The 23,084-nt window shown below is 43.7% G+C and overlaps 1 protein-coding gene across 1 annotated transcript in view; it reads left to right on the top strand.

Annotated features, from left to right (window-relative positions):
• The window catches only part of Sse (extra spindle pole bodies like 1, separase), a 67,442-nt gene extending 44,679 nt beyond the window's left edge, over positions 1–22,763 (top strand). Inside the window, exons 20-28 of the mRNA XM_089548034.1 lie at positions 1,747–1,895; positions 2,463–2,608; positions 5,198–5,317; positions 6,949–7,116; positions 10,988–11,164; positions 12,883–13,103; positions 14,479–14,559; positions 17,496–17,663; positions 20,468–22,763. Of these exons, the coding sequence (XP_089404160.1) occupies positions 1,747–1,895; positions 2,463–2,608; positions 5,198–5,317; positions 6,949–7,116; positions 10,988–11,164; positions 12,883–13,103; positions 14,479–14,559; positions 17,496–17,663; positions 20,468–20,702 (1,465 nt within the window). The 3' untranslated portion in view covers positions 20,703–22,763. The remainder of the gene's footprint in view (positions 1–1,746; positions 1,896–2,462; positions 2,609–5,197; positions 5,318–6,948; positions 7,117–10,987; positions 11,165–12,882; positions 13,104–14,478; positions 14,560–17,495; positions 17,664–20,467) is intronic.
• The last annotated feature ends 321 nt before the right edge of the window (positions 22,764–23,084 follow it).

Genomic DNA, 23,084 nt, shown 5'->3' on the forward strand with positions numbered 1-23,084 from the left:
AGTAAATAGGGAGCACTCCCTTTTATAACAGGGAGTGCATTTCACTCTAAACAGAAAGGAGTAAATAGGGAGCACTCCCTTTTATAACAGGGAGTGCATTTCACTCTAAACAGAAAGGAGTAAATAGGGAGCACTCTCTTTTATAACAGGGAGTGCATTTCACTCTAAACAGAAAGGAGTAAATAGGGAGCACTCTCTTTTATAACAGGGAGTGCATTTCACTCTAAACAGAAAGGAGTAAATAGGGAGCACTCTTTTATAACAGGGAGTGCATTTCACTCTAAACAGAAAGGAGTAAATAGGGAGCACTCTCTTTTATAACAGGGAGTGCATTTCACTCTAAACAGAAAGGAGTAAATAGGGAGCACTCCCTTTTATAACAGGGAGTGCATTTCACTCTAAACAGAAAGGAGTAAATAGGGAGCACTCTCTTTTATAACAGGGAGTGCATTTCACTCTAAACAGAAAGGAGTAAATAGGGAGCACTCCCTTTTATAACAGGGAGTGCATTTCACTCTAAACAGAAAGGAGTAAATAGGGAGCACTCTCTTTTATAACAGGGAGTGCATTTCACTCTAAACAGAAAGGAGTAAATAGGGAGCACTCCCTTTTATAACAGGGAGTGCATTTCACTCTAAACAGAAAGGAGTAAATAGGGAGCACTCCCTTTTATAACAGGGAGTGCATTTCACTCTAAACAGAAAGGAGTAAATAGGGAGCACTCCCTTTTATAACAGGGAGTGCATTTCACTCTAAACAGAAAGGAGTAAATAGGGAGCACTCCCTTTTATAACAGGGAGTGCATTTCACTCTAAACAGAAAGGAGTAAATAGGGAGCACTCCCTTTTATAACAGGGAGTGCATTTCACTCTAAACAGAAAGGAGTAAATAGGGAGCACTCCCTTTTATAACAGGGAGTGCATTTCACTCTAAACAGAAAGGAGTAAATAGGGAGCACTCCCTTTTATAACAGGGAGTGCATTTCACTCTAAACAGAAAGGAGTAAATAGGGAGCACTCCCTTTTATAACAGGGAGTGCATTTCACTCTAAACAGAAAGGAGTAAATAGGGAGCACTCTTTTATAACAGGGAGTGCATTTCACTCTAAACAGAAAGGAGTAAATAGGGAGCACTCCCTTTTATAACAGCCGCCGCGGTGGCTCAGCGGCTATGGTGCTCGGCTGCTGACCCAAAAGACGCGGGTTCGATCCCGGCCGCGGCGGCTAGAATTTCTTTGGAGGAGAAATTCTAGAGGCCCGTGTACTGTGCGATGTCAGTGCACGTTAAAGAACCCCAGGTGGTCGAAATTTCCGGAGCCCTCCACTACGGCGTCTCTCATAGCCTTAGTCGCTTTGGGACGTTAAACCCCATAAAAACCAAAACCCTTTTATAACAGGGAGTGCGTTTGAGGACAGCTTACTCTCTTTTTACTCCCATATGGGTGTATTGGTGTTTAGAGTGCATGATCACCGTTTGGAAGTGAACGATCGTATGGCCTAGCCTCAGGGATGCACAGCCATCAAAGATAGGGTTGACATAATCAATTTGCTTTTAAAAACTGTGGATGGCAGCGATACCTACATTTCCTTTTTTGGCCTTTTCCAGCATCTATTGATACAGGCCAGTTTCAGTTTGGCTCGTCTCTCCCTTAAACTGTAGTTTGCTACTGCACGCACCTGTGCAGCTGTTGTTGCTGCCTAGTGACTTGTGTGCTGGTGACTGTGCATTTTTGTTTGTTTTTTCCAGGAAACAAAAGGCTGCCTTTATCAAGGATGGAGTCCAAGGGTGGAGTCTAAATGACCAGGACCTGAGCAAGGCACGGGCACTAAATTTCAGGATGCATAGTGAGCTCAAGACTGCGCAACTCACAGAACTGTACGAGCTGCTGCCCGCAAGTAAGTGCCAGCTGTGCCTTTAGGTTTGTTGGAACGTCTGAATTCTAAGCTCCCATGACATTTGAGCAAGGTTACGAGGAGGTGTCCAAAAATTTAGACTGGTAGACTGGTCCCCGTCAGCAGCTTCTGTGGATCAGTCTCAACGAGTCAGAGTTTTTCTTTTTTTATCCACCCTGGAAGCTGTTGGGGAAGGCAACAAGTGCTACCAGCAGCTCGTTGATGTCGCCTAAACTTTATCAAACATACTACCGTTTGTCTTCAACTTTGTACTCTGGAATAAAAAAAGAAAAGTTGCAGAGAGCAAAATTGGTTTTGGGGGAGGGGTAGGCAGGAAATCATACACATTTTGTTTTCAATCGTAGTGGCAGTAGCGAAGAACTTTTCAGCAAAGGAATGTGAGCACCTTAGTTCACAGTCTGAGTTGAATAGGCTGGTGTTTGTTTAGAGCCAACTGAACGTGGAAGATGGGCATAAGCTGGTCATCTGCCTGGGTTGCATAGAGGTTCAGAAAATTGGCGGCAGACATTAAGAGTTAACAAGCTGTTGTTCTCTCTCGCTGCTTTTCAGACTGGACAGTGGTGCAAGTGACCGCAACAGAGCCTGTTACAAAGGGACCGAGCGGTGTAGCCCTCACCCCGGATTTATTCGTCTGCCAGTGTCGGAAGGGGAAGGCTCCAATCACCGTCAAGCTCAGCGGCTCCTCAGATGCTGAGGTGTGTGGCTGTAACTCACTCAGCGTTGTGGCGCTATAAAGTGCCAGTTATTTAGAGCCCACTAAAAGGAAGACCATACCAAGCATTTTTGTGGTGATGTGTTCATGCATGCAGTTGAGCTGCAGAAATATTTCAGCATTCTGAATGTTGGATTGGAAAATATTAAATGCTGCAGGCCTATTAGTTCAAAGCCAGAGTACAGTAGTACCTCGCTGATGTGAACCGAGGACCTAGAAGAACCCATATCGTCCATAATTAACATCACCTAAAGCAGGGGTTCTCAAACTGGGTTCCGCGGGCTGTCTTCTTGTGTTCCGCGAGAACCCTCACCGGCCCTGACCCGGCAGCTGATATGAGACGGGCTCTGAGTGCTGCTGAGCCTCGCTTTGACTTGCTCTCAAAAGGGAAGCAGTACCACCCATCACATTAGTATTTGTATTAATCGGTGCAATAAACATTTAGCCTTTGCAACTCTCTCTTTGCAAAATTGCACTCGACCACATTGCTGGTAAGTGAAAGCGGGGCGAGGGGCAGGGGGGGGGTTCCCTGGAACTTATTGAAGGCTTTTGGGGTTCCTCCAAGCAAAAAAGTGAGAACCCCTGACCTAAAGGAAATGAAAACTGGACCGTAAAAGTATATTCAGTTTCGATAATACATATTTATAACTTTTGCATAAAAAAAGGCCGGCATACTTATTTTGGCCTGTCTGCCTTCACTCAGTGTGAACCCTGAAGCGTGCCTTTTTTGGAATGCATACAAGCGTGGTCTTGCATGATCATCTGGAATAGGCTTACTCTACTGGAGACTGGAGTTCTGTGTGCTGTGAGTTAATGCTATCAGCCCGGGTGTATGTGGCAATACTTCCCTGCAAGACATATTGTCTAAGTAAGCCGAAAATATAGCGTGAATACAGCTGCGATGAAAACTACATTAATGGGTTAGCATCGTTAATGAAAATTGTGATTGAAATCATTCATCGCATTCTTTTCTTCTTTGCTTTTAACTTTAGCAAACTCTGTCGCAACTTTTGCCCTGACAGTACATCAGAGAGCACAAGAACAAGGAAACGAAAATCCAGTTCTACAAGTACCAGTTTGCTTTTGCTGTGGGCAGCAGCAAACTGGTGAATGCTATTCGCTGTTTAGTGAAGGCTAGCATTCTGGTCAGGCTGCTTGCTAGCAATGGATTTTTGGGAAACCAAGCAATGAGAGACGGAGCTAATGAATAGCCCTTGCATCATGTACTACAGTCAAGCCCACTTATAACAATACTGGTTATAACAATATATCGGATATAACAATGGTCAGTCATGGCACCCTCAGCTTTGCCACATGTTCTATAGTAAAATAAACTGCTTATAGTAATGCTGTAAGGCACATTATTGGTTATAACAATTAAATCTGGTAATTGAGTGTCAACCATTATAGAAAAAAAAAGGAAATGCTAAACCCACACCGGCAAAACTATGCTTACAACACAAAAGCGCGCACGTGGGGGGCCAACCAATGGACTAAGCTGTCGCAGTAACGCCACGAAAGCAAAAGAGGCAGGTGTCATCGCGTCAGGAGAGCTGCTGCATTGCTGTATTGGCTACGCACGCCATGCGTACCCCCAATCAGTCGGTGCAGTGCGCGCGCATGCAGCCAGCGCGGTTTTTCTCTTGTCAGCTGTCACCGCACCCTTAGTTCTGCATGTTTCTTGAATTTCCCATGAGAATCACTTCCGGAAAGACTGCTTGATTCCTGTGACATGGAGGTGCGCAAAGCTCTCGGTGGCGCAGTGATGGCGGTGCTTAGGTCATCGGTGAACGGTGAACATTCTTCCGGTCCCCTGAAGTTCGAATTAACGAGCTTTTACAGGCATTAGAACAATCAAACCACTCCAGGTATTTACTATCAATAAATGCGGTGAAGTTTGTCATCTTTTCTTTTTTTCGGCACCACCCTGTTATAACAATTATTGGATATAACAATGGTATTTCCATGGCACTTGAATATTGTTATAAGTGGGCTTGACTGTATTACTGTCCAACAGCAGAAAAGTTTGAGTCCATTCTTTGTGGTTTTTAAAGAAACTGAGTCACCTTTTGAATCTGTCAGAATATTCATTGTTGGAGGTAGCCAAAGATTGCACTTTTCTCACTGAAGCCCAAGCTATTGTTTCTTTTTTACTTCTCTAAAAACAATAATTACATATCCCACACGCTCACAAACCCAGTCCTAAGTGCATAGATAAAATAAAAACTTAACCAGAAATATTCCTTCTATTTGATGCTTCAACTCTGAGACTGTCCATGCATCTGAGGCCAATGTTTGTTTGCCATATTCTGTTCTTCTTCACATAGAGTGTTGCTGATTTGACGTGGCTATAGTATACCCTATTGTGACTCTGGCAAGTAAACAAAGCACTCTGACTTATCCTTCCTTTTCAGTGCATTGAGAAGCCCTTCCGGCATGTTAAAGAACCCCAAGTGGTCTAAATTAATATGGAGCCCTCCACTACATCATCACTCATAGCCCATGTGCCGCTTTGGAGTGCTAAATCCAAAGTACCATTGTCTAAAGCTCTCCTGAACTTGTGCTCCTGCAGTTTCACCGAGTCCTGTTCAAGGAATTCAACACCATCTTGGACGAGAGCACTGCAACCACAAAGATGACAGAACCACCCGTTTGGTGGTCAATGCGACATTCCCTGGACCAGCGAATGAAGGTAAGCACATTTTTTGTTTGTTTTTATTTATTGATTGATACTGTTGGCTCATTGGGCCGTTACAGGATGGATTTCTTTCTACACGGTTGCAGCCCTGCACACTGCAAGCACAAACGAAATGAATAGGAGAGAAAATATGCGTGCTGTACACAATGCATAATACATACCAGTAAGGCCTCACACATTTTAATAAATAGAGACTTCGAATTGCATTCGAATTTCTGCCTGTGGCCAGGGCATTTTTCAATTCCTATCGTCCGGAAATTCATATCAACCAGGATAGTATCATCGAGGTTCTCGTGTACAATATAAACAAGTAGAGGCTAAAAGCTACCATTCGCAGCAAGGCAATCCATTGCAGCTTTTTTCAAATTTGTGTGTGGAATCTATTTTTACAATCTCACATGGTAATGAGTTCCATGCTTCAGTTGTATGTGGGAAAAAAAATATTTAAATATGTCTGTTTTCGCAGTGATGACTGCTTTTAAAAAATATATATAACGCTTGGCGTTTAAATTGAAGTATTTTGAGTACATCGAGTGGAGAAACTTTAACCAAGCAACCATTCACTGTTGGGATAGTTTCGGTAAGTTCACTTTAGTTAACGCCCCGCCGCGGTGGCTCAGTGGTTACGGCGTTCGGCTGCTGACCCGAAAGACGCGGGTTCGATCCCGGCCGCAGCGGCTGAATTTCTTGAAGGCGAAATTCTAGAGGCCCGTGTGCTGTGCAATGTCTGTGCACGTTAAGGAACCCCAGGTGGTCGAAATTTCCGGAGCCCTTCACTACGGCGTCCCTCATAGCCTCAGTCGCTTTGGGACATTAAACCCCAATAAACCAAACCAAACTTTAGTTAACATGGCTGAGACTGAATCCGTTATGCTGTATTTAGAAAGGATAAATCTTGCTGTTCGCCTCTGGATTCTTTCAAGTTGATTGATTTGGTTCTTTTTATGTGGATTCTATACAACACTAGTGTATGCTAACATGGGACATACTAAGGTACATGGGATACTAAGGGGAAATATGTTATTGCCATCATATCGTATCAGCGGCAGTTCCATTCCTGCCGTCAGCTTGCAGGCTTCATGATGCCGCGTTCTCTCGCACAACCAGGCAACACAATTCAACGATAATGTGTCAACGCACCTTTAGGAAATCAATTTGCACTTCAATTTTTATCTGACTGTTCTTTCATTTAATTTCCTTTGTTTTTTAATTACCGATAGCGATTCCATCTATAAGCACAGGTCTGAATACGGCCATTTGTGAGTTAATTACTTTTAAATCAAAAGTCCGCCAAATTCTCGTAAATTAGGAACCGAAAAGTTCAACCTTTATTTATATTCAATACCCAGCAAACTATGGCGTAAATCTGAACAATACTGACCTTTTTTAGTTAACACTGAATTTGAAAAAAAAAATGAAATCGCCGCACATTGATCTTTTTATAATCCCAGCTGAAACTGAACACTTCGACCTCTATATTTATAGGAGAGGATCAAAATTCAGTTTGGAAAAGGTACAAGAGCGTCAACTGTGTCGTGTATGCAGTTGTCGCTTGACTGTTTTGGGGCCGGCATGTTGCGGCTGCTCTGCCATGCACTGACGGACCATTAAACTTTGTGTGGCAGGACGTGCTGGATAGCATGGAGAACACGTGGATGGGTTGCTGGAAAGGGGTCTTCCATGGCAAAATCGTCGACGCTGGTGCGTACAAGGATCTGAAGGACTCTGTAGCCCAGGTGTTGGCCAAAGCGACCAAGTACAAGTTGGAATGCTGCAGCAGCCGGCTTCTGGAGGTGAGCCCTTGGCCACTGGAGCTAGGTTTTCCTCCCTGTGAGCACTGTTCGGGCCTGTTGCTTTGTTGTTGTTGCATGGGGAAGGGCGACCATATGTACAGCCGGCCAAATCTTTAGCTGGCGTGCTTGACGGCCGCGTTTTCCATGCTCCTGCAGCTTATGACGAAGCAAACTTGCGAAAATATCAAATCTAAGCACAGGCCCACTAAACCCGTGCTCAATATTGACCGTTCCTCAAGTTAGCCTAATCGTAAAGCGCAGAAGAGCAGAAAAAGCGGCCGTCGCGCACGCCAGCTAAAGATTTGGCCGGCTGTACGTGCATTTGTGTATGATCATGCATGTAAATATACCGGGTGTCCCAGCTAAATGTAACCAAACTTTTAAAAAAGGCGAAGTGTCCTAGTGCAGTGAAACCTACTGAGGGTTTTTCATAGTCATTTGTCCTAGTCTTGAGTATTTTTTCGCTCTTCAAAGTTAATTAGTGAAGTTTAATTAGCTAACTTTTTAATTATTGGCTTCAAGAAGAAAGTTTCAATGAAAAAGTTTTAGATCGCCTGGAAAAACCGCTAGTAGTGCTGTTTCCGTCAAGTTATGATTTACGTAGCTTTATTTATTGGCCTTAAAAGAAAGTTGTCACGTGACCAGCTGCTCGCTCACTTCTCTGCCCCAATGTGCACCCAAAGTCTCATCGAGGAGAGGACTTCAGAAAAAACGAATTTTATTCTTTAAGGGCGTGTCTTGGGTCATTGAAGTGGCATAGTTGTCATGTGGAAGCTTTTTCTTATTGTGCGGGTTATGGTTAAAGGCCGGTAAAAAAAAAAACTACTTTACGTAAATATTACTTTGCTGCAAATGTCTCAGTAAGCTGTTTCTCAAAGCGATCTACAACTTTTCCGTTGACACTTTGTTTCTGAAGTCAATAATTAAAAAGTCAATTAATTAAGCTTGACTAATTAGTCAACCTTGAAGAACGAAAAAAATACTGCAGACTAGGTCACGCGACTCTAAACAACCCTCATTTGGTTTCAGACGGCTAGGACACCCCGTGTTTTTTAAAAGCTTGGTTACATTTAGCTGGGACACCTGGTATATGACCTTGCTATTGACGGATGAGTTAATAAACATTGTGCTAACCAATTTATATTATGCACTAATACTTAAGGCGCCAGTGTGCTCTGTAGTGGCTGCAAGTATAGTTTGTTGGGCAAGAATGTTGTTAAGCTCGCGCCCTCGGAGCAAATAATGTGCATGTGTTGGAACTTGGCACGCATGGAAGGCTAGGTATAAAGAGCATGTGCATGTAAAATTGATCAATAACTGCCAAGTGGTGCCAATTCTAACCAAGCAATGATAAGTGTATGTCGTTCGTGAAGCATCTTTGAAGGCTGTGCTTGTAATCTATTGTTAGCGCAGTATCAAAGACATAGGCACATGAAGAAACCTGATAATGCTTAGTTGAATGCCATGGACTTTACCAAGAGCTGCTTGATTTTGACTCTGTGGTTAGGGCAGTGTGAAGTCTGCATCAGCAAACATTTGCCCAGCTTAGAATATTTATGTAGCACTAAATTCTTTAGTTCTTCCTTAAGGTGACTGCTGCATACTCAGCTTCCCTGGCCCATGTAAAGGATCCATAGCTAATCGAGGCGAAGCTCCCCTTGTGAGGAAAGGCACATCCGTGTGAATGTGGTATGCTCACCACTGACCAGAGATAAATAAATCACTTGCATTGTGGTTGTTGTGACGGCTGACTGGTCGTGGTTGAAGAGTCTCAGCAAGGAGAGGATGACCAACCTGGAGAACCTGGAAAAAGCCGCAGTATGGTCTGCTTGGAACAAGTAGATGCGCATAACACAGTTTTTAGCAAATGACTGCCACTTTTGTCGAACTGAATATTTTAGGCTCTTATGCAGACAGTCCACTTACTACGAACATCGGATATAACGAACAGAATCTGCGTGACTGTCGGGTTTGTTATAAGTGGGCTCGACTGTATTTGCGGTATGCTTGTGTCCTAATAGACTGGGCACTCGCAGCAGTTAAGAAACAAATCTTAAAATGAAACACGCTCGTTCACCGTTATTTACATTGGCAAGATACTTGCCTGCTGCCGAGAAGTGCCGTGCAAGTACAGTGGAGGGGCTCCTGACCTGGTTTGTACTTTTCAAATAAACAGGTGCAGTTTGCATGACAAAATCAAGCTGGTTGGAAGGCTTCAATTTTTGTACTGTGCGGTAAGGTCAGTGAACGTTTTGATATTTGCTTATCTTGAAACTATGCTCATCACAAAATTTTTCTTCATTTATATGGCTTCAACTGAACAACAGCTTACTGTATGAGCTGTATGCATTTATGGTTTTCACAATGATGGCTGTTAGTCGCAACAACCTCGGGCCAGATCTGTGATGGCATCTGTAGATCCCCGCACAGTGAGGATGGTAAGAGGTAGGTATGGAGGGGGCAGGCTAGGAGAAGTGGGTAGCATAGCACAGAACACGAGCTATCACTGGACGCTGCTTGAACGATCGTGCACGGGAACATGGGTTATCGCTAACAACTGGGGAGGAATCCAATTTGGCAAAGCATTGCCTGTCCTGCAGTCACTGTCGGCCATGGCTTAATGAGATTAGAGTTCTGGGCAAGAGTCGTGATTCAATCGCACGTGAAGTGATGGAAGCGTATTTCATAAAGAAAAGGGGAGAAGCATGCATCAGTGATTCTTCGGTTGCACTGTACAATAGTGAGGTAGCCTTTCTCGATAAGGCGATGTAAGTTCAGGCCTTGGTATGCTACTGATTGGCACATGATGTATAATTTCGATGCGCATGCTCAAAGTGCATTCTATTTTCTTCCTTTAAATATGTGCTGGGTTTTTTTTAAATAAAATCAGTTGTAAGTTTGCGCTCGTCCCATAATCTGTCTTGTGTGTGTGTTTCGCGCAACTGCCATGTCTGAACTATCGCTGGGTTCTTGCATTATGCAGCATAGTGGAAACATCTGTCAATTTTTCATTGCTTTCTTCATAAACTGTCTGTGCCATTCTCTTTTTAGATTGCACAACTCGAAACTTTCGTTTCTTGTCACTGCTTCAGCTAATCCTGGATCCTAACCGAAGCTGACAGCCTCTGTGACGTTGCAGTGAAAAAATTCAGGGGGGCACTTCGTTGACCTAAAGTGCGGTGAGGCGAAACCTTAAGCGCGTTGTTGCTGCTTGTGCCACTGATGTTAAGATGTAAAGCTTCACCTCTAAAAGTGAAACGCCACAGCATCTTGCAAGCCACAGCATCTTGCAACGCTGCCAGGGAGTCCACAGAAGCCATCGCCTGTTCGGCTCTACACCTTGTTCCATGGGTAAATTGGTTTTTGAGGAAAGGAAATGCATCTGCCTGGCATATCTCAGTGGACACCTGAACCTCACCTTAACCGGAAGGGAGGAAGACGGGAGTGAACAAAGACACAGCATTCACTAGACACGCCTTTGTTCATTCCAAACCGAGCTGGCATGGCGGAGTGGTTAGTGTGCTGGTCTCGCACTCCGGAGACCGGGGTTTGATTCCCGAACTCGACAAATTTTCTACTCGGTTTTATTTATTTATCTGGTCTGACTATAAAGGTTAATTACGTTAATTGGTTATAACTAAACTCAGTCCGACTTATTTGGAGCATTACTATACCATCCTTTCAATTGGTTGCATGGTTACTATCCATAGTGCAATTGGCCCCGTTTGAAATTCGCGCACTGTGACGTCACGACCATTTCGACCAATTGAAAAGCGTGACATTTCTGTCGACAACTCCTGCTTACAACGATGAGACATTAAAGGCTTCCACCTTAATATATGGAGCCTATTCGTTGCTGCATTTTACGCAGGCCGTGATTGACTCAGCTGCAGACCTGAGCAGCTACCAGCTGTCAGTGGCACTGTGCCAGCTGTTTGGCATCCGCAGCTCCCACCCTGCACACGGGGTTCTGAGCGATCTCATCCTGTCGAAAGCAAACCTGGACTTTGAGATACGTCGTCATCCAGTCATCCTCATCCTGGACAAGGCAAGCATGTGCTCTCCTTTCAAGGGCACGGTAAAACAGCATGAAGACAGTATTTGGGGATACTGACACGAGATCAATGCCTGTTCGTCCTGTTCGTGTGCTGCTGTATTCAGGTAGGGGCAACATTTAGGAGTCCATTGCAGGGTTGTATGGCGGAACGGATAAACGACCACTGAGTGTGCAACATCTCACCATGAAAGTCTCGTTTCGAGGCGTCGCGAGGGAATTTGTAAAGAATGGGGCCGCACGCCTTGTAGCCTGAGCTACCGCTTCTTGCTGTGTTTCGCTAACAATGCACCACTTCTTGGCCCTTCAGAATTACTATTAAAGGAAGACAAATACTGCCTTCGGACTTTAGTTTCAAAGATATCTTCTTTCATTTTGTGCAGATTGATTTTTTTTTTTCCATATATCTAGTTATTTCTCACTCTGAATAAAAATTACACTGCTTCAGCAAATGTTTTTTTCTTTGAATTTATAGGCTTTCTCAAAAAGCATTATAGTAATGAAATTTGGACACCTGGTTAATGATTTTTCATTTTACTCTGCTTGCAGCGGAAATCCGAATTTACTAGGTCCAAAACCGAAATTTTGCTAAAACTCCATTTTGTTATGTGCTGCAAGAGGCAAATTTTTCTGCGGAACTTTTTCTGTTGCAAAAGCTGGAATGTGTGCTAAAATTCTACAAATCACAGTTTCTTCTGCTTAAAAAACTGCTAAAAGAAGCCTGTTGTCAATGTGCAGGAGGCTTTCCGATGAATATTGCTGATCCTTTGTTCTCATTTCGCAGAATTTAAATTTTTCCGCTGCAGAAAATTGGGGACTTCAATCATAGTGTCATGCATAACGTCATAATTTTATTTTCATCATCATCAGCTTGACTGCACCCACTGCAGGGCAAAGGCCTCTCCCATGTCTCTCCAATTAACCCTATTCATCGCCAGCTGCGGCCACCGTATCCCCGCAAACTTCTCAATCTCATCCGCCCACCTAACTTTCTGCCGCCCCCTGCTATGCTTCCCTTTTCTTGGAATCCACTCCATTACCCGTCAGGACCAGCGGTTATTTTGCCATCACATGACCTGCCCTGATGAAGCCCATTTCTTCCTCTTGAGGCCGCCACGGTGGCTCAGTGGTTACGGTGCTCGGCTGCTGACCCGAAAGACGCGGGTTCGATCCTGGCCGCAGCGGCTAGAATTTCTTTGGAGGAGAAATTCTAGAGGCCCGTGTACTGTGCGATGTCAGTGCACGTTAAAGAACCCCAGGTGGTCCAAATTTCCGGAGCCCTCCACTACGGCGTCTCTCATAGCCTTAGTCGCTTTGGGACGTTAAACCCCATAAACTAAACCAAACCATCTTCCTCTTGATTTCTACTAGGATGTCACTACCCTGCGTTCGTTCCCCCACCTACTCCGCCCGCTTCCCGTCTCTTTAACGTTACACCTATCATTTTTCTTTCCATAGCTCGCTGCATTGTCCTTAACTTAAGCTGAACCCTTTTCGTTGGCCTCCACATTTCTGGCCTTACGCAATAGCTGGTTTTACAAACCAGCTATTGCTAATCACTCATTGTAAACCTGTGGCTGTGATTTTCACCAATAACGAGAACGCAGTTGTCTTCGTGGTCCCTTCAAAATCTGAAAGCGGAGCAGTACTCCAAACGTGTGCGTGTTCGCCTTGCACCCTGACACCTGTGTCGCTTCGCATGTACTGTGCAGGCAGTGCAGGCACTGCCGTGGGAGAGCACTCCGATCCTGCTCAAGAACTCGGTGAGCCGGGTGCCCTCCATGAACTACCTGCGTGCCCAACTGCTGCACTACCACCTGGCGGCCGAGAACGTGTACACCCAGCACGTGGACACCCAGAAGACGTACTTCATCCTGAACCCCACCAACGACCTCCCGAGGACCCAGGCCCATTTCGAAGGCACCTTCGCTGGGCAAGTACATCCGTGCACCTGTACGTCCGTGGCAGGCTTTTTCATTCTGCAGGTGACGACAGTTGCGACATCACTTTGAGTCAACACAGGGGCAGATTTAGGCAGCTAATAACAGACCACTTGAACCAACTATAGCTACTTCCCTCGTGATGCTCTGCCTGCAGTTTGAACTGCTTGTGCCATTGCGACACCCCCCACAAGTGTTTTCCCTCTTATTTAATTTCCGTACATTTGAATGTTTAATTTTATATACTACTGCTTTGCCATATATTTTCTGTACTATCTGAATTACCTGACGTTAATTTCACGTCAAACTTGTTATTCTTGTTATTTTTTGTTATGTTTTTTATGTTTACATGCCTTTGTATGACCGCTTCACACCACTGTCTCCCCCCCCCCCCTTATGTAATGTCCCAGACGGGATCTTTAAGGGTTCAATAAATGATGATGATGATGCTGTGCACCGGCACAATGAGCTGGACGCAAACTATAGATGATGTTGTAGCCGTCATCAAGTACATTGCAGCTTGGGAATAATCTGTAAGAAGCAAAAAGTAAAGCAGAAGGTCTGCGACAATATACATTAAGTGTGCCCTAAATCTGCCGTTGCTGTTGTCACTTAGCTTTCTTATCACTGCGCTTTCAAAAAAACCCTAGAGCGTGTGCGCATTCGTGTCTTCAGGGGAGCTGAAATGGTACTTGACCTTGTTCACCCGCATCACTGGAAGTGGTGGATGCCATTTTAAGGCTAATGTCAGAATGTGCACGATACAATAGCTTGAGAACGCCTGCAGCTTTCACAAAAACGACTTGAAAAAAAAATGCGTGGTGTGGAGACAGGTTGCGCATGAGCTCACAAGTAAATGTTTCACACACTGGGTGGCAATTAACAACAAAAACAGCGAAATAAAGCACACACAGACTGCACTAATTAGAAGTTATGAAAATCTGTTTCGAAAATGCAGTTTGAGTAAAGGTGTATAGCCTCTGTGTTGTGTAATTCAAAAGCTTGATTCATGAAAGGTTTCTTTTATTGTTGTTGTTGGCTTGTCATAAAGGTCTGTCTTTTTAAGTTCTTTCATGGAAACCGAGAAAAAGGTAAATTGGGTTCCTTCATTGATTTATTTTCTCAGGAACGGTATTTGTTGCTAATGTAGTACAGTGGACTCCTGTTATTTCGAAGAAACTGGATGTTCTAATTGAGTTCAAGCCAGTCCTGTCAACATCAAGTGTACATAAATGCACATAAATGTACATAAATAAACCACTCCACACTTTCATTGATTTCAACACAAAGGGGCCAAAAACTCTGAATACTAGTTATGCAGAGTTCAAGTTATCTCTGACTGTCTTTGTATACCTCTTTCTTTTCCAGTTTGGGCTGGCAAGGAGTGGTTGGCAAGCCTCCTCAGAAGGAAGAGTTCCAGGCAGCTCTCGTCGGCAAAGACCTCATAGTGTAAATACTTTATTTTTTAATTTCCAGTGCACAAGTAGTCTCTCATCTAGATAGGCAGAAACCATTTCACAGTTGAAAAAACTTATGGAGTACCCTTGTACGGGCAAACTTTGTTTGAAGAAATAATGCAATGACTGATAGAGCAGGGCAACCGGAATTTTTTTTTTTTTTAGGCGCGACAAAGCACATATAGAGTCGATTGCATCCAAAACTCGTGTAGCCAGGGTGAAGTGTGACAAAACATAGCTAGAGGTGCCAAGCTGCCTTGTGCAAAGCACAGCATTTGGATTGTTAGTGAGCAAGGCCCCATTTTTGGGAGTTGGCAAATTGTTTGTTTTACTTCTTGTGAACTATGTCTCTGTTACTACTCCTGTCACGTATGAGAGCTCATTCTTTATGAAGCAAAACATCGCTACTCATAGAGAAGATGAGAGATTTTGCTTCAAAATCAATCTGGTACCTAACTGGCGATTCCATGCTGCATCTTCACTTTGGAACACTGAACAACATGCCCTCATTTTAAAAAGTGGGCGAAAATTCGCTCGCATGCGCCAGCTGCCAAAGCACCATACTTGCTCTGCAGTTTCAGTGCCTGCTGAGTCAACATCAAGCAGGGCTTTTGAAACTGGCAAGAGTCAGCAAATGGTGCGTTGCAGAGTATACATTACTCATCACATGGTCCCTTGCAACTTAGATTTCCTTGACGTTCCATCACTTTTAACCAAGAAGGAGAACATATCTTCAGAAAACCAACTGAAAGCTGCACTGCTTGAATTGAGCAGTAACAACGGTGCTGCAACTACAAAACCCTACTTGTACATCTGAAATAATGTTGCCACAGGCAATATAATTTTAAACTCTCTCGACTGCCTGCAGCTTTACTTTAGGGTGTGCCAAAGTGACAGGGATGGTCTTGCTGTGCAAGAGCCATTCATCCAAAGAGGGAACAAAGGGCCACTGGGAATTTCCTATGGCAAAGTTTTGTGAGGAAAACTCCCAAGTCATACATTCGTGGAAATTACTTCAGTAGCGCCCGCATATATCGAACTTTCAAAAAAACGCCTACTAGTTTGGTATAATAGGTACCTCGATATAAAAATAGCAGTAAATTTAACAGCACACACTCAGTGAGATGAAAAAAAAAATGTGTTTCTGTGATAGCCACTTACTGCGTGCAGATTACAGAGCGAAAAAGTCGAAAGTTTTTTTTCTTTATCTTCATTGCCTTCATTTTACAGGCAAAGCATCCCATTACACCCCATGTTACTTTTAGGTGATCGGGCACTGGTTGACATTTCATGTATTTTTAGGTTTCTCAAGAAAGCCAACGTTTTAAACAAACTCTAAGTATTTTTAAAAAAGCTTCACCTTTAACAGAAGCTCTAATCTTGTGTTTGGCGCATCATAGCCTCAGTTGCTCTTGCGCCATTAAAATCAATATAACTAACTAACTAACATTTTTCGATATTATTGATGGACTCCGTACAGCTGAGACCACAGCCTTCTATCTGCGCGCAATAGCGACGAACCATGCTGAAGCACGTTGAACCGCATGGGCACAGGTTCTCTGAAGTCCTCATCACAATGCGCATCACTGGTGTCCTGGTTATCCGCGACTTCGGCAATAATGTCTTCATCCGCAAGCTCGCCCGTAGCTTCAATGTCATCACCCGTGGAGGCAGTCTCCTACGGCTGCCTCACCACAAATAGCGCCAGGAATTTCGGACAACTGGCTCCACAAATCAAGACCTACTCAAGAAGAACTCTAGTTTGGGCTAGTTGGTTCATGATTCGGGAGGAAAACGGCGCAAAAAAAACGTGGACAAAAGAGAGACAAACACGACAGGCACTGGTCCTGTCGTGTTTGTCTCTCTTTTGTCCACGTTTTTTTGCGCCGTTTTCCTCCCTAATCAAGACCTACAACGGCTAAGCTTAGCCTTCCAGGGCTTGAGTTTGAACTTCCAGCTTCTAAGAACAGCAACAAGGGCATGTAAATTTAAGAAAAATGTTAAAGGAGACAACACGGAGTGAAGGATGGCAGGGAAAATGTTAAAAGGGATTAGTATTCTGTTTTGTTCCTAACCTCTGAGATATTCTGACCCCAATTTTGATAAATTAATCTTGAGCCATTTATATTCACAGCCTATGCATACATTAAAGGTGCACTGAAGAGGATTCTGAACTCGTCTTTTTGCCGCGGGAACTCGATCTACACGTTCCTAGCATTCTTAGAAACTGCGACTTATTGCCCTGTGTGGCCGATTTCCCTAATTAAATCGAATTAACGTCCGGCTCCTGCCTTTTTTTTTTTTTAATTCTCTCGTACGGTGGGTGGAGTCGACCAACGCGTGGAGTGCCCTTTAGCCAGCTCCGTAGAGGCTTTGCTTTCGCTTCATTTTGTTTTTTAGGTTTCCGTGAATAAATAGTTTCATTTGCAGATAATATAACCGCAAAATAAGCCCGCAGAAATAAAAATACGCGCGGAATATTTGCTTCTACGGACTACTACGTATTACTCCGCCGATGGCAGAGCGGCAAGCTGCCACGGGACTGGGTGAAAGGCACTCCCCGCGTTGGTCGACTCCGCCCACTGTACGAGGGAGAATTAAAAAAAAAAGGGTGGGAGCCGGACGTTAATTCGATTTAATTAGGGAAATCAGCCACACAGGGCAATAAGTCGCAGTTTCTAAGAATGCTCAGAACGTGTAGATCAGAGTTCCCGCGGCAAAAAGACGAGTTCAGATTCCTCTTCAGTGCACCTTTAAGTATACTTACAGAGTTCATCATTAGTCCAGTACTGCTCCTTGCATTGTCCAGTATTCTGATGTTTTCGAGCAACACACTTCTTAATTTTTCACTCTCACTGATAGTGCAGAGTCTCTCTACAGTGCCTCTGGCAACTGCACTTTATATAGTTGTGGCCGCCTTCCTTGCAGCTACTGTGGCCATGGATCGGGGCGTGAGTACTTGATGAGTGAGGTCTTCGAGCAGATGCACTGCCACGCGTGTACCATCCTAATGGGCTGTGGCAGTGGCCGCCTCAAGTTCTTTGGACCGAAGATCGAGCCTTTTGGAGTGGTGCTGCAGTACTGGCTTGGCGGCAGGTGGGTACAGGCTCTTTGAGAAATGGCCTTTTCCATAGATCACTGGCTCTCAAATGGTGGCCGTCCATAGATACTGTACCTACTCGTGTAATGAATCCACTTTTTTCCAGAAAAGTTGACATCAATTCGGTCTGCTTTGGTTTATCGGAGTTTAAGGGGGGACACTGGTCTTGAAAAGAAAATTTTATTAATTTAGTCATAGTGATGAAATTTTCAGGGCACATGTATTTTTGTGTGCTGATTTTAGATATGTCATTTAATTTCATGTAAAACAATTCCTTGAGAACTTATGCACTTTTTATGCAAGTATTTTGCAGAGAGTTTTGAAGAAAATTCGCTGCAGGAAACTCGCAGAAATGTATGCCATTGGGTTCTCTCGACGCCAAGGAATGCAATAAGGGCAAAATTGTCTTCCTGGCTCTCATAGAACTTGAGTAATAGGGTACTGAAGCTGCCACTTCAGAAACAGGAATACACACTTTCCTTCTCATTTCTCAAGTGACAACTTCAAAACTCTATAACTTAAGTTCTATGATAGGCAGGAAGACAATTTTACCGTTATTGTATTCCTTGGTGTCAAGAGAACCCAATGGTATACATTTCAGCGAGTTTCCCGCAGCAAATTTTCTTAAAAACTCTCCGCAAAATACTAGCATAAAAAGTGCATAAGTGCTCAAGGAATTGTTTTACATGAAATTAAATGACATATTTAGAATCAGCACACAAAAATACATATTCCCTGAAGATTTCGTAACTGTGACTTCATTAATAAAAATTTTTTCTCAAGACCAGTGTCCCCCCTTAACATCCCAAAGCGACTCAGGCTATGGGGGACGCTGTAGTAAGGAGCTCTGGAAATTTCGACCACCTGGGGTTTTTTAATGTGCACTGACATCGCACGGGGCTCTAGAATTTCGCTTACATCAAAATTCAACCGCCGCTGCAATTTTGGGGGAGGGTTCATTACATAGAAAAAACAAGTCTCGCCAGATATTTTAGCGAGAGTAAAAATTTCATACCAAATATTCAACCGTCTATCCATCAAAAGAAGCACGCATTCAGCCACATTTGTGTCGCCAGTGTTTAGCATCATTTGCTTCAAAATGTGTTAGCTGTGTCATGGTGCAATCCGATGATTTTGTTGTAGTAAGTGGTGCTGACCAATTTTGGTGAGACAAAGCAAACGTGCTGAACATTCGCCTTGAAAGTCAGGTGGTCATTTTTTACACGAGGTCACTAAAACTTACAGGACAGTTATGAGTGTGGAATGTGAACGTTTAAGCGTTAGCTGTGGTCTGAGAGGGGTTAGGCATTTTTGCTCCCTATCTCAAGCTCGCCAAATCATTGGTGTCTGAAGTTCCTGCTTCCTCGACAGCATTTCTTGTTTTCGCACGTTAGTACTTGCTTTCGCACATTACTCATGGCGAAAGATGTGGGTTCGATCTAGGTTGCGGTGGTGATATTTTTGTGGAGGCGAAACGCTAGAGGCTCATGTACTATCCGATGACAGCGCATATTAAAGAACCCCAGGTGATCGAAATCATCCAGAGCCCTTTACTGTGGCATTGCTCATAGCCTGAGTCACTTTTGGATGTTAAACCCGATATACCAAATCAATCCAAACATTACTCATGAAGAATGCGTGAGATGAGGACTGGGCCTAACAGACAGATGCCGACAGGCTGAGTTCTTTTTTTTTTTTTACATCTTCTTTTGTTACACGAACATTGCTTGCCTGGGCCTGGAAGTTTTATCCATACTAGAGATGCAGATTCTGCACCTGGGCATTTTTCCCTCTCCTCTTCTTTACTTTAACGACCACTGACTTGCACGAATGCGTAACTATCGGGGCTCGATGCGAAAACAAGTCCAACTACAAATCAGCCTATTAGAATCGGCCAACTACAAGTCTAGCCAATGATCTTCCAGCCACCATTGCGATATGTAACCTCGTTGGGTTCAGTCCCAGCCATTGTGGCCAGGTTATGATGGGGGATGAAATGCAGGTTTCAGTGCAAGTTAAGCACCATATGTGGTTGGAATTTGCCCAGAGCCTTCCACAATGGTGTTCCTCAAAACAGAGTGTAGCTTTGGCATTTAAGAATTTACTCTTTCTACAAATAACCACTATAACTGGCACTTTCATTAAGGCTGTCTTACTACGTCTGCCATGCACTTGTTATTTAGTAAGCTGCAGAGTTGCCATTGAAGAACTGTGTATTGCCTTTTTTACTCTTACCACAAGTGAAAGTAAAGAAAACATTTGGGTGCTGAAGTGTAAGTTGGAGATAGCTGTAATCTCTATCTTTGTTTTTCGGTAACTATCCCACAAATGTCAGTTAATATCAAATTCACCTCTTCATTGATTAAGCTTGAAGGAAGGCTTCTAAATTCTTGTAGGCCCCACCACAGTGGCTCAGTGGTTATTGCACTCAGCTGCTGATCTGAAAGATGCGGGTTTGATTCCGGCCATGGTGGTCGCATTTCGATGGAGGCAGATTGCTAAAGGCCTCTGTTCTGTGCAATGTCAGTGCATGTCAAAGAACCCCAAGTGGTAGAAATTATCCAGAGCTCTTCACTACGGCGTCCCTCATAGCCTGAGTCACTTTGGGACTTTAAACCCCCATAAACCAATACCTAAATTCGTGTACACTGAAGCAGAGATCGTTATTACATACTTCTTAATTTTACCATGCATACAGAGCCATCTCTGCATGCATGGCTTCACTTACACTGCATCTTGAGGATGCAAATAAAGAAATGTATGCATGACTGACCGTCACTTCTCATTTATGGCTTTGCAGCCCATGCGTGGTGGGATGTCTCTGGGATGTCACGGACAAGGACATTGACAGGTTTACAGATACCTTTCTCGGGCACTGGGTTCCCGAACTGGGCTCCAAGGACTTGGATCACATCCCAGACATAACCACGGCTGTTCGGCTGGGTAGGAAGAGCTGCAAGCTGCAGTACCTTGTTGGGGCTGCTCCTGTTGTGTATGGGTTACCTGTGCAGAGCAAGAATGCTCCATCTGTCTAGCATCGTAACGATTGAAAAGCAGTCGCAGTCGTGTACAGTTGAGAAAAACTGCCGAGCCAATCTACACTGCCAAAGCAAATGCCATGAAATTGAGTGTTTTGTACATCTTGCAAGAGTGTATTTATATGCTTCTCTGTATGCGTTCAATGTGTTCAATGGCTGCTGTGGAACTGTGGTGAAAGTTTTGTGACAATACAGGTTTCTTTTCTGTGTTTGTTTTATTTTGTGAACTGCTGCCTGATAGCAGCTGCAGGAGTTTTTGACTACTGACGTGTTTGTTTTAACATATTTACTCTTGTAATAAACCCAATTTTTTTTCCCAAAAAAGTTACATCAATTTAGCGGGAGGGTTCATTACATGGGGAAAACATCTTTGACAGATTTTTTTTGTGAGTCGAAATTTCATATCGCATGTCCGTCCGTCCATCTGTCCGTCATCAACAAAAGCACGCAGTCAGCCGCGTTCATGTCGCCAATGTTTAGCGTCGTTCATTTCGAAAGCTGTCTGCTGTATCACGCGTGATCCGACGATATTGTCATAGGTGGCACTGGCCAATTGCAGCGAGATGTAGCAAATATGCTGAACACCGGCCCTAAAGGTTTGGTGTGAGTTTTTTAGGTGAGGTTAAATACCTCGTAGGACGGTTACGAGTGTGCAATGTGAACGTTTGAGTGTTAGCCAACCACTGCCACTGATGCTTTTGTCAAGGGTGCACAGCGTCTTGGCGCTCTGCCAAGTTTACCGATTGCATCACCCCCGCAGGAGCTCTCGCCGAAAGATGAACACTCCTTCATGTTATTGGCATGCAGCAAACGGCACGAAACTCTGGAACTCGCTAAGAAAAGCTCAATGACAAAAGTGGGGGTGGGTTCATTACACGAATAAATACGGTACAGTAGAGTCTCGATGATACGAATCTCATGGGGTCGCGGAATAATTGTATCATTCGAAATTTTGTATCATCGAAACAAATAAAATTCATGTTCAGAAGCATAGAAAATGCATTTATGAAGACCTGTTTACGAATGGGATTTATTCACGGCTGTGCGGCTACAGCTCGTTACTTGTGGTGTGTACAGCATGACTGGCGATCACAATGTCTACAATATGCAGGCCGTTGCTGGCGGTGCGTACAGCACCGTTAGCGATTGCGGTGTTGGCGATGTAGGGGCAGCATTTAGTGCTTGAGGATGCAGTCACGACTCGCACGTTTGTATAATCCGTAGTGGTGCAGGGGAGAGTTTGGTACATCCAGAATTTCGCACATTGTGCACAATGCACTCTGGCTGGGGAATTTTATTATGTCACATCGCCGGCTTTGTGTCACCAAGGCTCTACTGTATTTTTTTAACTGTTGCTAAATTGCATCTGTCGCAGTTTTTGGCTACTGACAGTGGCATGTGCATACATAATTTCAGCGGATGCATGATCACTGTTGTTGCTTCTCTGTTGTGGTATGTCTCATTGTCTGTGGTGTTTCCCAGCTTGTTTTCCTCTCTGAGTGATCAGTAAAGCAGTTGTTTACAAATAACTCTAGTGGCATTACTGTGTTGCATCACTTAAATTGCAGTAGCACATTAAAATTGTAAATCTTGTGAGAATCCTTACACTCCCTCTGGTATGCACTGAAATTGCACTTGAAAGCAATATCTAATCACTACCTGTTGTTCAAACTGCCGTGGTGCCACAATAACCAGTAACACACAGCTGTTCTCTGTCACCTTGGAGTATTATGGTTCACTCCACTCATAATTTTTATCGTACCTGAATTTAATGTGTGAATATAACGTGAACTATAGGCGCTGATAATTAGAGCTGTGTGAATGTCGAATCTTTGATTGCAAATTGAATACAAATATAATTAATATTTCTTTGGAATTGAACGATCCCGAACATCAGTACAGATATATAGTTCAGACTAAGGACTAACGCTCTTCCGCAAAACGCAGCTATGAAAAAAGGTATTTCAAACAAATTTTGTTCTAGGCCATCAGCATAATTTACCAACTGTTCCTGGAAGATCTGCCAGGCATGTAAATAAGGAATGGGGACGTGTGTGTAGTGGTAATAAGTGAACTATTTACAGTTCTTTGGATAATTGCATTGAGTGGAAAAAGTTGAATACCACAGTTTGGCTTAATGTAATGCTCACATGACAAACGAGCTTACTGAATGCTGTCGTGAACCATTGTAAAGAGGCCAGGTGCCTTCTTACTGGAGGTGTAACAGATGTGACAGGAGGCATACGTCGCACCTCCTGCAACTCACTCTTTGCAACTCTAGCTCTTACCTGCCATATGAAAAGTTTCACTTGAGTTCCAACGCTAGCAGGACCTAAGATCCCTTGATAATTTGAAAGTACCAGCACACGACCTTCTTGC

The sequence above is a fragment of the Amblyomma mixtum genome, chromosome 6 (genome assembly GCF_055824585.1).
Source record: "Amblyomma mixtum isolate Tamu chromosome 6, ASM5582458v1, whole genome shotgun sequence".
Taxonomy (NCBI): Eukaryota; Metazoa; Arthropoda; class Arachnida; order Ixodida; family Ixodidae; genus Amblyomma; species Amblyomma mixtum.